The sequence below is a fragment of the Chaetomium fimeti genome (genome assembly GCF_033439085.1).
Source record: "Chaetomium fimeti strain CBS 168.71 chromosome Unknown B0H64scaffold_6, whole genome shotgun sequence".
Lineage (NCBI taxonomy): Eukaryota > Fungi > Ascomycota > Sordariomycetes > Sordariales > Chaetomiaceae > Chaetomium > Chaetomium fimeti.
This window is the reverse complement of record NW_026944334.1, coordinates 1,389,005-1,404,804: the sequence shown is the minus strand read 5'-3', so window position 1 is coordinate 1,404,804 and position 15,800 is coordinate 1,389,005. Positions and strand designations below refer to the sequence as shown.

The 15,800-nt window shown below is 54.3% G+C and overlaps 5 protein-coding genes across 5 annotated transcripts; 4 read left to right on the top strand and 1 right to left on the bottom strand.

Moving 5' to 3' along the window:
* Positions 1 to 1,607: 1,607 nt before the first annotated feature.
* Positions 1,608 to 3,459, top strand: B0H64DRAFT_434495 (uncharacterized protein). Its single transcript, XM_062806093.1, has 5 exons — positions 1,608 to 1,854; positions 2,119 to 2,444; positions 2,515 to 2,791; positions 2,857 to 3,027; positions 3,090 to 3,459. The coding sequence occupies exons 1-5, from the start codon at positions 1,703 to 1,705 to the stop codon at positions 3,109 to 3,111; spliced, it is 948 nt and encodes a 315-aa protein (XP_062656804.1). The 5' UTR covers positions 1,608 to 1,702; the 3' UTR covers positions 3,112 to 3,459.
* A 1,806-nt stretch (positions 3,460 to 5,265) lies between these two features.
* On the top strand, positions 5,266 to 6,152 carry B0H64DRAFT_434494 (uncharacterized protein; the record flags this gene model as incomplete). The annotated part of the gene is made up of 3 exons (XM_062806092.1): positions 5,266 to 5,414; positions 5,545 to 5,799; positions 5,881 to 6,152. 3 exons carry the CDS (start codon positions 5,266 to 5,268, stop codon positions 5,894 to 5,896), a joined length of 420 nt encoding a protein of 139 aa, XP_062656803.1. The 3' UTR covers positions 5,897 to 6,152.
* Positions 6,153 to 7,483: 1,331 nt separating this feature from the next.
* Positions 7,484 to 8,507, bottom strand: B0H64DRAFT_444559 (uncharacterized protein; the record flags this gene model as incomplete). Its single annotated transcript, XM_062806794.1, has 2 exons — positions 7,484 to 7,950; positions 8,309 to 8,507. 2 exons carry the CDS (start codon positions 8,505 to 8,507, stop codon positions 7,484 to 7,486), a joined length of 666 nt encoding a protein of 221 aa, XP_062656802.1.
* A 2,300-nt stretch (positions 8,508 to 10,807) lies between these two features.
* Positions 10,808 to 11,499, top strand: B0H64DRAFT_376213 (uncharacterized protein; the record flags this gene model as incomplete). The annotated part of the gene is made up of 4 exons (XM_062802462.1): positions 10,808 to 10,879; positions 10,969 to 11,021; positions 11,103 to 11,365; positions 11,474 to 11,499. The coding sequence occupies 4 exons, from the start codon at positions 10,808 to 10,810 to the stop codon at positions 11,497 to 11,499; spliced, it is 414 nt and encodes a 137-aa protein (XP_062656801.1).
* A 1,215-nt stretch (positions 11,500 to 12,714) lies between these two features.
* On the top strand, positions 12,715 to 15,239 carry B0H64DRAFT_476844 (uncharacterized protein; the record flags this gene model as incomplete). Its single annotated transcript, XM_062808171.1, has 4 exons — positions 12,715 to 13,087; positions 13,212 to 13,626; positions 13,708 to 13,909; positions 13,994 to 15,239. The coding sequence occupies 4 exons, from the start codon at positions 12,715 to 12,717 to the stop codon at positions 14,900 to 14,902; spliced, it is 1,899 nt and encodes a 632-aa protein (XP_062656800.1). The 3' UTR covers positions 14,903 to 15,239.
* Positions 15,240 to 15,800: the final 561 nt, after the last annotated feature.

Genomic DNA, 15,800 nt, shown 5'->3' with positions numbered 1-15,800 from the left:
CACTGTTCGGATGTGGAGAAGTGAGTCACGGAGATGAGTGGTGAGGCTGGCGGATTATATGCCTGTTTCACCATCAAAAGGTTGCTTCTGGCTTGGTGCGAACCAGGTCCGGCTTTGGAGTGCGGAGGGAGAAAGCTCCCCTTATCCAGGAAATATTTCCTTGGCTCAGAGAAAGCAAGGCGAGGACGCTTATCTATCATTTGTCTCCAGTCAAACAAGGGACCGCTGGGAGGAAAGCCATTGCCAAATGAGGAGAAAGGCGCATGCAGAGCTAGAGCTGCACGGTGAAAGCACCGACGAGAGGGGGTCTCCTTTTCCGGGCGGAATTGTCAGCTCAGCTCCTGACCTCTTTATTCCTTGTTTGAATCCGACCAGATTGAGAGCCCCTGCGACCGCTGCCACAGCAATGCGATGGTTGCCTGGTCATCGTATTGGGGGTGGGGAAAACTCAACAAAAGAAAGCGGATCGCCCACTGAAAATCGGTGATGGAGGTGCTGGAGGGGACAAGGTGACGCGCCACCGCGGCACTTCCGCGTAAAGTGGTTTTTTTTCCAAGACATGCAGATCCCTGTCCAAGGTCGAGGACAGTGACACCCACCCAGACAACCCCCGGCTTGCACCACGCACTCCTGCAGGGAGTGATTGCGAGGGCTGACGAATTGTGTCGCCCCTCGTCGAGGCCCAGTCGCCATCGCTCTTTGTCACCTGAATGATCCGGCTGAGAGCAAACAAAACCAACCCTTCAGGGCAGCTGGGCTGTCAGTGTAAAACCCGTCCCAAACACTTCCGAAAAAAGAGCAAAGTGGTCGATTGCGCGTCACAATGGTGAGTCACTTGACTCTTGCCGCCGGAATGCAGGCGGGGGGCGGGTGAAAACGAAACATTGCCATCTTATTGGCCTTACCGGCACCGAGTCGGTCGGCTGCCTGAGGATGCGGACAACTTTGTCGCAGCGAGGTTGAGTCAAATGACTGAGGCAGCTAAAATGTGAAGCCTGCTCGAGGGGAAGGAACAAGGCGGAGGATTTGCCGTGACTGGTTTGCTGCCTGACGATGGTCGTTGGCGGTCAATGCGGATACATGCCCCGCTCCTGCCCTCTCGCTTCCATGAACTTCTGGCCCGAGACTCGGCGGCACAGGCCCATCGCCTTGCCAATTGAGTGGGTGTGAGCAAGGCCGGTGAGTGAAGGCGAAGCCCTCGAACATGTTTGCCCAATTGACCATTCACCATTCGTCATCCTTGCGTGTTGCCTCAAAGAGAAAGGTCGGTCAGTTAAACTGAGGCGCGGACTGTCTGGAAAGAGAAGGTTGGAAAGTTCGAGGCAAACAGCGCGTCGCAATCGGCACTGTGGGCCCGATGTCGCGATATTGGCGCGCGATCATCTGACAGCTCATTTAACAAGCCCCACTTTGAGACACCCAGGCGTGGATGCACCGTTCAGGAAGTGATAATTATGCCTCAGGCAGCAACAGCGACCGCTTCCATGGATGCCACATCCGGGCACCCATGCCCCACCCATTCCTCTCGGCACCGGCTGAATGATCAAACCGCGGTAGCGCTGTTTGAGTTGCTCGCCCCCGCCCACCGCACATCCATCTCTCCTTAGCAGACCTTAGCAATTTTTAAAGTTGTCACGTCTTATCCACTCTCACGGCAGCCCATCAATAAACCGGTTTGATTCGCCGCCGCGACTCTGCCACGATGAATAAGAACTGGAACGATCGCGCCGATAAGGATCTCTTCTTCACCATCCTGTCGGTGAAGAACATTGGCGTCATCAGCGGCTCAGAATGGACCACAATAGGCAACCACATGCGGTTGATGGGCTATGGCTTCACCAATGAAGGATGCCGGTAAGTCTTGTTACTCGTTGTTGCTGGTTTAATCTCTGGGCATAATATCCAACTCTCGAAGCCGCTGCTGTCCAAAACTGCCGATTGTTAATCCTGAGTGTTTTGTTATCCCATTCTCGGCAAGCCTATGGGATGGGATGTCATCATCGATGGTTCTTCTCCTCGTATCGAGATGTGCTTGTATCCTTCCTTCCTCATCAACTATATCTTGAACTTCTTATGGCACCCGGGTAGCTGAAACCGTTGTACTAACCCCCTCCGTAGCCAGCACTTCCAAGGGCTCCGCAGAGCTCAAAACAAGGCGGATGGTGGCGTTCCCGGCGAAAACCCTAGAAAGGTCGATCCCACACTGAACCCCATCACTCGACGGCCTGGTCCTGGTCGCGGGCGGCCGAGGAAACAGCCCACCGAAGATGGCTCCGCTGCGGCACCCGCTGGAGCGCAGGCCTCTGGAGGACACTCTGCCGGACCATCACCTGCCGGTGTCACACCTACCACGTCTGGGCCACCTCCGATGGCACCCGGAGTTGGCGCTGTCTCTGATATGGGTCACGGAGTTCCCATGCACCCCCAATTCCCCGGTTTCACTGGTGCTCCCGCCGCACCTCCTGCTCCCGCCTCTACCCTTCCTGCCGCATCGAGCACACCTATCATATCGAGTGTGCCCGCTCCCCAGCAACCGCCCGCCAACCATGGACTACCTGCAAACCATGGACCCCCCGCCAACCATGGACTACCTGCAAACCATGGACTCCCCGCGAACCATGGACTCCCCGCGAACCATGGACTCCCCGCGAACCATGGACTCCCCACCAACCATGGACTTCCCGTCAACCACGGACTCCCCCCTAACCATGGGCACCCCGCCAACCATGCACACCCCATTGCCCATGCACACCCTGCTACTCAAAATCAGCCTCAACCGCCCCCACCTCAGGTCAGCCAAGGTGTCGCTCCGCAAGCACAGATGACTGCCCCTGAGGACCTTGCCGTCGATCCCAGTTTGGAAGACGACGCAGAGGATGAGGATGAGGAAGAGGAGGAGGAGGAGGAGCATGCGGCAAAGCGACAGAGGCTGGAAGATAGCCAAGAACAAACGCTAGAAGACGAGGCCGTGCTACACGTCCTTTCCGGTCACAACAACCCGGAAACGCCAGGCGAATATACCACCGAGTGAGTCAATCTTCGTCTTTATCTCCTCATCAACTGCATCTCGATACTGATACATGCCCCAGATACGTGTACGGCGATGCTTAGTTCTCAGAACGAGTGGGCGGTGATCCCTGGTTCTTAAGAGGTGACGGACGGTAAGGCTCAGTTAGCTGGTGTAATTCGACGATCAATATGGAGCCCTTCTTCCTACCTCAGGGGTGGGGGGCTGGGGAATTTATGGTCTGGCGTCTAGTGATCGACTCCGTTGAAGCTGCAATGCTTCAATCGCAACAGATGTAAGATGGCGCTCAGGAACGGCAACCCCGGCGTGGGTTTGGAGTTTAGCAAATCCTTTTCCAATGTATAGTTTCTCTCCGTATAGGATCAATGAAGAAGGCAACCCGGAATCGATGTACCATCTGAGTTTGGTCTTTCTAGAGCCGACATCCCAACCTTCAAGCCTCGGTGTCAGTAGTGTTTACGTAGGTACCGTTAAGGTCGCTCTGCTCCTGCTCCTAGCAGATCGACCTTATTTCACTCTCAACATTGAGAGATGACCATATGAGCGACTTGTTGATGCGCTCCATGGAACGTCGAACTCTGCCCTTCGTCCAACCTCGATGCCCTCAATACTAGACCCACCTCTCCGTGACGCTGTGGTTGTCCGGCCGCTTGTTCACCACGACAAATTTATATCCCCACATCGTGGAGGAGGTGGAAATCCATCTTCATGGCGACGTCACCTAGGGCATTATTTAGTAGTGAATCATATTTTATTTCCCCCAGCTTGGTTCACAAGAGCACCTGCGTCTGCCCCTATTCCCACACCGCTTGAAACTGCTGCCCAGCAAGTGCAGCAAGAAGACTGGGTTTACTTGGGGTAGATAGTGCAGTTGGCGGACCCGGGCCTTGTGGTTGTTCTGCTCTTTTTACTCTGCTGCTGCTTCCCCTCCTCCAACTCTCCGTCACCTTTCCCACAAACCAGGCCGATTCTGCAAACTCCAATGCCCACCACAACACATCACAACGCAGTCAACACATCAACTACATCGTAACAACGTTTTCTCGGTTTTTTTCGTCGCATCCGCAACAATGCCTAAGTGGGAAGACATCCGGGAGGACCTGTTCGAGGCCGTCATTCAGGTGCACCCTGCCATGAACAAGGAGCAGCAGGCCGAGGTTGTCAATATCATGCGCTCTAAGGGCCATGAGATGGGCTGGAACGCGATTCGGTATGTTTTACTTTTTATGAAGTTTGTTCACATACCAGATTTGGGAAGGGACTTTTACCTTCAGCTGTCATCCGGGCAAGTGCTTTGGCTTGACGGCGTATTTTGATTTGATTTCCTGCCCTGCTTGAAGCATTCTTCCCTGGCCTCTTCCCATAACTTTCCCGCCCACTTCGCTTCCCCTCTCCTTCTCAGTTCATTTGCAACACACAATTCCTCAACGTCTTTCCTTCACTTTCCCGTGCAGCGCAGCGAGCAGACACGATGGCGCGAACCCTACAAAATTGGGATTCTGAGACACACGAGGCTGTGCTCCTGGCCCTGATCGAGCACATGAAGCCTAACGGCAGTGACTGGAACGCAGTGGTGGCTTCTTTGCACCAGAAAGGCTACACGTTTACTGAAGGGGCTCTAGTGTACGTTTTCAATCTGTACATGATTCCTTGCCGGGCATCACTCTTCCCGGCCTTCGTTTCCTGCTCTCTTCCTGTTCTCTTCCCTTCCCGTTCACTTCTCTTCCCCTTCCCCTCCCCCAAAACTTTCTTCTTGCAACCTACACCAGAAGCAAAAATTTCAACCCCCCTCATTTTCACTCTATTTCTGGCCCTTCACAGCAAGCATCACAAATTCGTTCCCATAAATTCACCTATCAAACTCCGAACACCACACACGAATCACCACCATGTCGAAACAGCCAACGATTTGGGATCATGATGCGCATCTTGCGCTTCTCCAGGCGATCATGGCTGAGGCTCCCCCTCAACCCTCCCAGTGGGACAAAATTCTGGAGAGAGTCACAAACAAGGGCTATTCCTACACTGCGAGCGCAGCCATGTAATTCACACCCCCCGCCTGAACCCGCTTGTCTCTGAGCACAACTTCCTCTTACCCTCCCCATTCTCCCTCTCCATTCCCTTTCCACTTCCTTTCCCGAAATTTGTCGCAACTCCAACATTCTTCTCTCAATCATCCACCCTTCTCAGACCACCCACCACAAGCGCCATCAACTCTCGGAAATTACCTAGTCAACATGTCCGAACGGATGAACTGGGACCATCACGCCGACCATGACCTCCTCACGGCCATGATGCAAGAGCTCCAACCTTCGCAGGAGCAACTGCGTGGTGTCATGGGCCGAATGCACGGCTTCGGATACACCTGCACAGTCAAGGCGATCACGTACTGCCTACTCATCCCACCCTACCTTTACCTTATCCCATCCCAACTTTTCAATCATCCATCACCCGCTCCTCCCCCACTCTCGATCAGATTTCGCTAACCAACTTCATTTTCTCTTCCTCCCAAACAGCCAGCATCTGCAGAAGCTCCGTCGCAAGGAGGACAAGGCCGGCGGCGGCAGCAACGGCGAGGGCGGCGGCCCCTCCTCGGCTCCCGTCACGCCCAAGACCCCGGGCGGCCGCAAGAAGAATGTCGGCGGCGTCAAGAAGGAGCCCGGCTCCGGCACCAAGCGCAAGCCCGTCGCGCTCAGCGACGACGAGGAGGACGTCAAGCCGGCCAGGGTCAAGAAGGTGAAGGAGGAGCCGGTTAAGGAGGAGTCTGAGGGGTGAGTTGCCTTTCCTGTTTCCTTTTCATTTCGCTTTTGGTTTAGTTGGGTTTGAGTGCTAATTGGTGGTGTGTTTCGCAGCTCTGCTTACGTCTAGGCTCGCACCAGGGTGGCGCCGCCGCAACTCGCTCGAAGTTTGGGAAGGGGTCGAGTCGCTCTCTCTCTCGGTTGAGGCTTTGTCACTGCGTCTTTATTTTGGAGCACTCGAGCTTGGTGGCAACCTGCGCTGCGCTGCATTTCATAATTACCATTTCGGGTTGGACGGTGGGAAGGGGTTTTCTGGCAACGTGGAGGGGCGTCTGGTATGGGGAACTCGGCTTGGGAACGCGCTTTGCTCTTCGGAGGAGTCAAACGGGGTTTTTAAGGATCGGTTCTGCTAGGCATTATTCGGGGCGCGCGAAGGCTCACTTCTGGTTCTCGGTTGATTATTGGCATGGGTTGCGGCCATTTTCCCTTCTCTTTCAGTCAACTCAAGCTTGGGGTTTGACTAACTGCTTAGTTCTATTCCCGGCAGAAAATGGGACAGTTCTTATCAGGACCATGGCTTATTTTAATTCGAGTGTGATTTGTGCAGCTGTGGTAATAATTGCCGCCCAGTTTTAGGGCTTTGGCAAACCCGCCCCAGGAACTCTGCACGTGTGGGCTTCCTCGAGCTGCCAGAAGCCGATCGAGTCCTCGCCACTTCGGCACCACGGCTTTGCAGTCCTACCAAATTATCCATTGCTAGAATAAGTGCAATGCCGCCCACAATAAATGTCTCTTTGTGCTGTGCTCATGACCACACGTGTCAGACGGACTACGACCTGGCCTCATCCTGCCACCATTAGAAGTGATCTGAGCTCCAGAAAAGCACTAAAAGCTTCACACCAAAGTATTCAACTCCTTCATATTTCATTGTATTTTCCACGTCGGGCTGCGTGTGACAGCCATCTTTAACACCTAGGCTAACATGACCAGACGTTGAAAAAAGGAGGTGCCAAGGCGCGTTGCTGGGCAACGACTCTCCGAACGACCTGGTCACCAGTCAACAGAACCTCGGGGGAGCTCTCAGGAGAGACTCCAATCAACGGGTGGTGGGCTTTTGTAATAACCATGATCGTGCCCCAGAGAGGGAAGGCAATGTAAAGGTCTATCATGCCCCAAAGCAGGGTCAAACCTTTGGGATCTCCCCTTCCGCAAGTTTCACTAAGTGTAGTGGGCAGGATGTCGGCAGTTTACACAGAAGGATTGGCAGCATCAAGGAAATACCTAGTTGGGTACACAGGCGGAATGGCTTGTAGTCACACATAAAAAATCATCGATAGCCCGATTATAATGTCACAGATGAACCAAGCATGAGCCAGAGACTTTAGTATTGCGCTGAGTTCCTCGAAACCGAGGCCCCAAGTAATTACGCACCCGGTAAAGAAGCAGATCCGACCCCAAAAGACGCCCAGACAAACCACCCCGTGGTTCCCAACCCCTCCAACTCAGACCCCATTCCCTTTCTAACCCCGAACCAACCCATAGCCTGGTCCTCCAAGTGGATAGTGAGCGAGATCCGAGCCCGCCAAGTCAGGACGGAGCGCCCCCAGGCAATCCCGCAGGCTGCAAATAGGGAAGAGGTCCCCAAGACAAAGGAAAAGAAAAAGCGAGAGCGCGCAGTTCCCCAGACCCTTCAGGTCGGCACAAAGAACGAGGCTGTCTACACCGCCATCTCATTGCCCGAGTCCTCGTCAGCCGTCATGCCAGGGACCGAAGACAGCGGGGAGTCCTCCTCGACAGCAGCAGCAGCCTTGCCCTTGACCTTCTTGGTCGGGGAACCCATGTCCTCGTCGTCAGCAGGCGAGGAACCACCACCAGCATCAGCAGCAATGGCGGCAGCGGCAGCAGCGGCAGCAGCGCGCTTCTTGCCGGCGGCGGAAGCGGGGGTGCCGGCGGCGGAGGCAGGCTTGCGGCCGCGCTTGGCCGGGGTGGCGGGGGCGGACTTGGGCTCGGCGCCGTTGCCGTCGCCGGTCTCGTCGTCGTTGTCGTCGTCATTGTCGTTCTTGGCGGCCTTGGCGGCGGCGGTCTTCTTGCCCTTGCGCGCGCTGCCGGGGGCGGCTGCCTCGCCCTCCTCGCTGAGGGTGATGCCGAATTTAATGCGCATTAGGCGCCAGCGCTCGTAGGCGCCTGTTTGGTGGGGGGAATGGGTTAGTGGTGGGTTCTGAGTGTGTGTGATGGGTGTGGAAAGATCGCGATTGCAAAGGAAGGAGCGGATAGAATGTAGGGTCAATCAGTTCCCGTCTGGTGCTCACGCGCGCTAATGCTGACGCCCATTTGGGCAACAATCTGCTGGAGGTGGGCACCGCACCGCGACCGCGTTGAGTCAAACCCAAGCGCCCAGAGAGATCTTCTCGAGGAAGTGAAATGTGAGGGTTCAAGGGTAAGATGTCTCCTAGAGGAGTACCGGAAAGTGAAGAGGGACGTATTGGGAGGTCGACTCGGCGGCAACGAGTACGATAAAACACACAGCACCAAACAAACTTACTCTTCTTGCCGGCCAAGCCCATGGTGGCGGCCAATTCCTCCCAGTTGACATCGGGCTTGGACTTGAGGTTGCCGATGAAGGCGAAGATGAACTTCACCTCGGAGGCGGTCGGAATGACGCCGTTGATGTTGTTGGCAGAGGCACCGGGCTGGCCCTCGCCAGCAGCGTCGGCAGCAGCCTTGGAGGCACGCGGCGGCATTGTGAAACGATCCTGCTTGCTCGTTAGCTAGGTATTCTGCCAAAGTCGGGATTTAGGCGTGAGGATGGATCCAGCGCAAGGTAAATTGGAGTGTCTTGCCATCCCACGGGAGGAATATGCGCTTGAGATGGATGGTTAAAATCATGAGGCCTCGCCACTTACGAGAGACTTATGCGAATTGTGGTGAACTAATTAGTATGAGTGTCAGCTGGGGGTTTAGGTCAAGGGGAAAAAGGTCAAAGTCGGTCGGTCGATAGGCCTGTTGAGCCACGATAGTGTTTCCAACGCGACCAGCTCGACAGAAGCAACGGAAGAAGTGGAGGATGAGATCTAACTTACTTCAGTTCCGACGATAAAGTCGTCGCGATCTCGATCTCGATTTCTGGGAGTTGTGGTGTTGTTTGAAGGCTTGAATGAAAGAAAAGACGGACCAGTGGTAGAGAAAGAAGTTGGAAAAAGGTGGAAGAGGTGGTGAGAGAGAAAAAGGTGGGAGCTAAATCGGTGGGAGAGTGGGGGGGGAAACCAGGAAGAAGGGAGCAGTGGGCACAACCCCGTTTTTTATCACAAGACGGGAAGGAGCCCAAGGATCTAGTTTTGTGAATAATGATTTATTTACGTTGGCGCCGAGAACATTAGTTGACGTGGAGGTACGAGGGCATCGGAGCTGGTTTGCCCTACACATGACGGAGGTGGCACAGGCCGGGAGCTCCTGGGTCTGGTGTGTGACTTTTCGGCGACGGTGAGGGTGAAGAAAGACCAAGAATCCTGCTGGCAGTATGAGAACCATACCTCTGAATGCTAGGTGTGATATCGCTCAAGAACAAAACCATAGTGAGGGACCATTTAGGTATCTAAAGAATAACTAGTTCAGGGATGATAACCACCACGTACGCCATTCAACACTACAAAACTCAACACCTCACCCAACATAACACAGCATTAAAACTGGCATGTCTGTAACAAGATGAACTTTGCTGTAGGTTCATCTTTGCTTTAACTTGTCAAATTGTTGACGTTGCCAGGAGCAATGCTTTGTTTACATGTATCAGGGGCTTCGTATAACCCTAACCCTTAACTCTCAGCCGGACCGCTTTGATCCATCATCCCCTTTTACATCACACAACCTGTTGTAAGCTCCACAAATGAAGGCTAAAGGGTGAAAGAGCTTCTTGGCTCTTAGAGAAAGAAACATCACTCATCAAGATCCAATTATGTCCAGGATGGTGTAGAAGGTGGGGTGAATCAGTGGTCATCATGTATCGCTTGGGTTCAGATAAAGCAGACAGACAAAGTAAGTTCTCTAGTATGGGCCATTAGAACTTACATCCCATGTATGGAGTGAACATGCCAGGTGAACATCACCTTCCCAGGCTTCCAGCTTAAACAACACTAGGTGGCCCACATCCACCGTGAACCAGCATTTCACTGTGGGAGTCCAAACTTCACACGGCATTCTGGAGTTCTTTTCTAGACTGACCTTGAGGATTTCTTGCTATTTGGATTTACCAACTGAACCCACCAAGTCCTAGCTTTATTTTCTTTTCCATCACTCGATACACTCAGACTCAGGTTGCTGGCTCCCATCAACAGCACCGGATCCGCCCTTCCGCCCCCCACACGCCTTGTGAGTGACCCAGTGCCTCTAACTCTACATGCTGGAGCTGCTATCCAGTAGTGCAACAAAGAAACGGCCTTTCCCATGACCCTAAAATGCGATGTTTCTGTGCTGGGGCAGCCAGCTGCAGGGCCTGACGCGTCATGGACGTGTCTCCCATTAAACACAGCTGACTGCCTTCCACCCTCCACAACCTCAAACTTTCTTCCTCCTCCTTCTAACCAGAGGCCAACTCAGGGAACATCACGACCTGCAAAAAATAACTCAAACAACGAAGCAATCAAGCAACCAAGCAATCATAAGGTAAGCATGACCCTCTTCTGCAGCCGAACACCATTCTGTCCAGGGTTACCATGTTTGCGCTTTTGGGCTCGATTCGATTTTCCAAAGTCGGTAGTCTGCTCTGCGCGCCCTTTGGAGCTGAGCACACGGGCAGACCGTACATTTGCGTCCTTCCCTGTCCTCCTCTTCCCCGTTTCCCCTCCCTCTCCCTCCATCTGCCCACAACCTCAAACCCAGACTCATTCGGTCACCCATCCTCCATCTACCTAATCTTGGTTGGCCGGCCTCCTTCATTTCTCAGTCTCTCTCCCGCAATCGCTCCCATCCTTTCAGACACCGACAGTCCAACTGACGTCCTTCATCTGGCAACTAGCAGACACATTCACAATCGAAAACCGCAAAAATGCCTGCCATCGATACTGAGGCACAGTTTAAGTTCCTGCTGTGCTGCATCAAGCACTCTGCAGCAGGCAAGGTAAGCAACGATTTGCCAGTTAGATTAGATTATGAGCCATGTCAACCGAGTGCCTCGCTAACCATATATATTTTGCGATCGCGCCTTAGGTCAACTTTGACGCTGTCGCCTCCGAGTTGAGCATTGTCAGCAAGGCTGCTGCGTAAGTCCTTTCACACGTCGACTCCATCATCAATCAATCAGCCAATGTCCCATCGCTAACCATCCATCATCGCTCCAACAGAGCCAAACGTTATGAGAGACTCCTGAAGGCTCACGGCATCAACCTATCTGCTCCGCGCAAATCGGCTGCCGCCGCGGCCGGTGTTGCCAATGACAGCGGCAGCGAGCCTCAGACTCCCGCTTCTAAGAAGCGCAAGCGTCTCGGTGCCGCCAAACAGGATGAGGACGAGGAGACCCCCACCAAGAAAGAGCGCGGTGTGAAGAAGGAACGCGGCGTCAAGAAGGAGGAGTCCGATGACGACGTTGTGATCAAGAACGAGCACGGTTCGTCTACCAGCACCAACCACAACACCGCCCGATTCTGGATACCATCACCTCCGTCACCACCACGCTATTTACTGCCGCAATGCTGACCTCGGGTTTTCCTCACAGATGATGATAACTACATCTCGGAGTAACTCCTCTTCTAACGCCAAGGGCAGCGATGCAATACCGTCATCGCACAATTTTGGGACCTGGGGCGTTCCTCGAATCTCGACACCATAACCTTCTAAGTTTTCTTGCGGGAGACACCATCTTATGCGATGAAGGTAGGCCGTTATTTGGAGCCCAGGTTCTATCATCTCCCATGGCATGCTAACTCTACCCCAGCTTAGCATAAACTGAGGGGAAGATATTCCGACTCGGGGAGATTGGATGGTGGCCCGTTTACTTCGCTACCTACCATGGAGTCTGGCTTTGGGGAGTTCTCTCCTCGGGCTGACAACGGAGCGCTGGTCGGTAGGAGTTCGCTGTCATTAATTAAAATGGAGAACGGGTGTTTCCTGACGTTTTTTCCCCTGCCTCTGATGCCGTGATGTTTTCCGCGCTTTCCCTATCCACACAGATGCCCGGATGGTGTTGACTCTCTATCACTTGATCTTTAGCCACGGTCCGTTACATGTTCCCCAGCAGTTCAGTTCCGGCATTATCTGGCGGGTAGCTACACCACCTCGAGTGGCAAAATCTAAGTTTTACATTAACTACGGTGCGAGGTAGATCATCGTAATGGGGTTCTGTAACTCCCATGAACTACTCGTCATCATTCTGCAGGCATTACTGAAACAGTAAGAGTGATGGCTATGTTGCTCAATCGCCAATACTCCTACGGTAGAGAAGCGGAAGCCGTGAGTGAATGTTGGGAGGGGTGGGTTGTTCGGAGGCTTTTCTGCATTATTCACAGGACAGGACAGCCTTGATTGAGTTTGTCTAGTGGGTGCCTAACCTAGTATCTGCTCGCCTCTACGGATGCTAGCCTTGTGGGTGCTAGGGCTACCGTATCTTCCATCTGTTGTTGTTTACAGGTAGGCTCATCACAAAGATCGTACACACAACCGTCATGTAAAACGTAAGGTACCTATCTAGCCTTTTCCATTCAATCTTCTCAGCAATATTTCACTCTCGCATTTCCTTCTACCTCCCCACCGATAACTTTCCCCAGCGTCCACAACATCCCTAACCACGCTCATCAACTTCCTCTCACAGCAAAATATCGACGGATCTCACTATAGCGAGTCGGGGGCAGGGGATTATAATCTTTCCCACATTATCTCGACCTGTTACTTCTTTCTTTTCTTACTTTCTGTTCTTTATCTTCTTCCTTCTTGCTGAAAACCACACCACCCGACCCCATCATGCCTCCGAAGAAGCGTATCGACAGAGGACGTGACGGGGGGAGGGGCAACCCCGCCGAGAGCAGCCGTCTGCGCGCCCGCGCCCGCGCCCCCTCGCCCGATCGCGCGGTAGACTCCCCGAGCGTGTACGGGTCCTCGCCCGAACCGGAGTCGGAGCCCGCCGCGCCCGCCACACCTCGCCCGGCCCCTGGCCCCCCAGCAGACGGTAGCGGTGCCGTCGACGGCGGTGCTAGTGCCACCCCTCGCAGCAACACACGGCACCAGGGAGGGGCGCGCGCGGCGAGGGCGTGGGAATTTACCGATGTCCCGCTCAGTCAAGACCAGCGAGCGAGGAACGGCCGCGTGGCCGGTCGCACCCTCATCTCCTGGGGTCGTAAGTCCTATCGCTCCTCGACGCCCATATGTTCATTTGCATTGTCCGCCGGGGCGGCTGTCAAGTGGCGGTGGTGCATTTTGAGTTGTTTTTTTCCGCAGCTAATACATATATCCATTACCAGGTCCACGGATGGCCGAGAAGCTGCTCTTGAACATGCAGTACGAGCTAGTACAGGCCGGGATGGAGATACCACTCGACAGAATTGCCCACCGGCTCCGCCCCGGGGCTTCCGGAAGCGCAGTATCGCAATTTCTGAGCCGGACCCGGGAGCGCCTCGTGGCAGAGGGTCACCTTGTGCCTCCCATTCCTGGTTCGGTTTTCAAGCGTGAAGTCCGCGGCTACGTTCGCCGTAACCCGGAGTCTGACGATCTCCGCTCAACCCGCCCAGTGACATTTGCTGAGCCATTGGAGGACAGGATGGTCAGCTTGCCAGACGCGGTGAACCTTTCCACAACCCGGCCTAAGCGAGCACGCGGCGCCACCCGGGATAGTGACGAGGAGGGAGCGGGAAAAGAAGAAGAGGACGACCTAGCCGGGTACCAAGCGCCATCCAGAAGAAGGCAGAAACCGTCACGCGGCCCCTCTGGCGCTGCACACAAAACTTCCCGCCCAAATAGCGCTCGATATACGGACGTGCAGACCGGGAGCCCATGGCGTGATCTCAACCAGTCTGATGAAGACGACGAACAGTCCGACGTGTTTATGGAGGACACCCCCAGTCGCGGCCCACGGGCCAACTCTACCAAACGCGCTCATCGGCACAGGGGGGCTCACGGGCCGATTCCTCGAGTCAGAGATCCAGAGTTTTGGCAAGCTAATGTGAGTTGCTCGGACACCCTCCTAGTATGCCGTCGAGGCAAAATTACACTTTCACGAGGAACTGACCGTCCACCTTCCTCCTAGACTGTCCGAAATAGACGAGATTACCCGCCGACAGAAGAGGAGCAGGAGGAGCAGGATGCCGCCTTCAACTGGCGACGCCCGTCCAATCCGCCTGTTTATCCCGGGGAAGCTCGCCCCCCGCCTCCTGGCCGTGATAACCAACCACCCCAGCAGATGGTGCCAGATCGCATCCCCGCTATGCGTGCTGCTCCTCCGCCTCCTGTTCTAGGTTACGATGGTTATCGTCCGTCTGAGAATACAGGACGGCTCCCATTCAACCCTGCATACGGTGCTGATCCCGGGTACACTTCCCAGGTGAATTATGGAGGCGCATATAATCACGGATATTGGGGCGGCCCCATGCCTCCTCACCCTGCCGCTACCAGCCCCCATCGCCCGGATTACCCCCAATATCCTTACCAACCGGCGCCGGCGCCTTACGAGCAACACGGGTATGGCAGCCGGGACCAACACTTCCAAGATCCGCGACACGACCAGCCACCCCACCAAAGGTTCTACGGAAACCCCGTGCACGACGAGTACGGCAGTTGGCCAAACCAACCGGCATACCCAAACCTCCAGGACAACAACCATGGGGATATCTACCGCCACCATGGAGGCGGTCCCCTTGGGACGGCTTTCAACCCACCCGCTCCGCGATATCCAACAGAGGAGAGCCACGGCGGGCCTCTTGGCGGCGGAGACCATAGGCAGCCCCCGCCGGCTGCCCATGGCCATCCCCCACGTCAAAACTTGCCTATCCTCCCGCCAACTGATGACGAGTCGGTCCAGGCCCAGGTTAACTCCGAGAGTGAATGGCAGCCGGATCCCGATTCTGAAGACGCTGGTGGCGATGACGGTGGCGATGGCGGTGGCGGTGGCTCCGCTAGAGCGGGTGGTGTGAAGTATAAGAGGGAGGATTCGGCGTAAGCGCCTCTGCCCCTCTCGTGTGTAAGAAGACGTTGTTGGCGGTTGCATACCCATCTTGGGTAGTGCAGTCTGGGTGCTTTGTATTGTGATCCTAGTTGGCTATAGATGGGGTTTGGGATTGTAGATGTAGCATGGATTATGCCAGAATGTACACTCTGACATCTCACATTTCTCACACTTTTAATTAACACTTTGACTCTCACCGTCGACTCAGTTCTTTGCCTCGGCATCCTCTAGGAAATCACCGTTCGAGGGCTCTTTGAGCCCCGAGCTGCCGACGCTGGTATCTGACATAGGTCAAGAATGTAAATTCCGAGAGGCAATGATGACTCAAATTGGAAGTCCTATCATGATCAACTGAGCGAGATATTGACAAAGCCTCGGTGGTGATGGGGTTGCTCCATGTTTCCGGGCCGGTGCAAGCCGATTTCAATCCCGATCAAGCCCCACGTAATGGGCGCCAAGATTGGAGGATGAGACTTGCCCTGTAAACTTCAACATATGTTTTGAGGGTTTTTGGATCCTGGATTTAGCTTGCTACACTCTTCAATATCGAGAGTATCCTCAACCAGTGCCTCACGACATATATTCACCCTCAAACTTTTTTCTTTTCCGCCCTGGTGAATGGCGGATGTGGAGTGCCGATGGTTCCAGAAACTCCGGTCGAGGTCATCCAGCTAGACGCTAGTACACCTTTGGTCTAGCGGCTAGGGAGCTCGGGCCAATGCATTGGTGAACCTTGGGGAATTTTTTTCGGCTCGATGGCCAGCATCAACACCGAATTTCTTCTCCATTTCTCTCTCCAACTTCCTTCTTCACCCCTTCCGAAGTTGACCGTGATACCCAGCCGAGCTTCTCTTAAATTTAGTTTCCTTGTATCTGCTTTAATACACCAGTC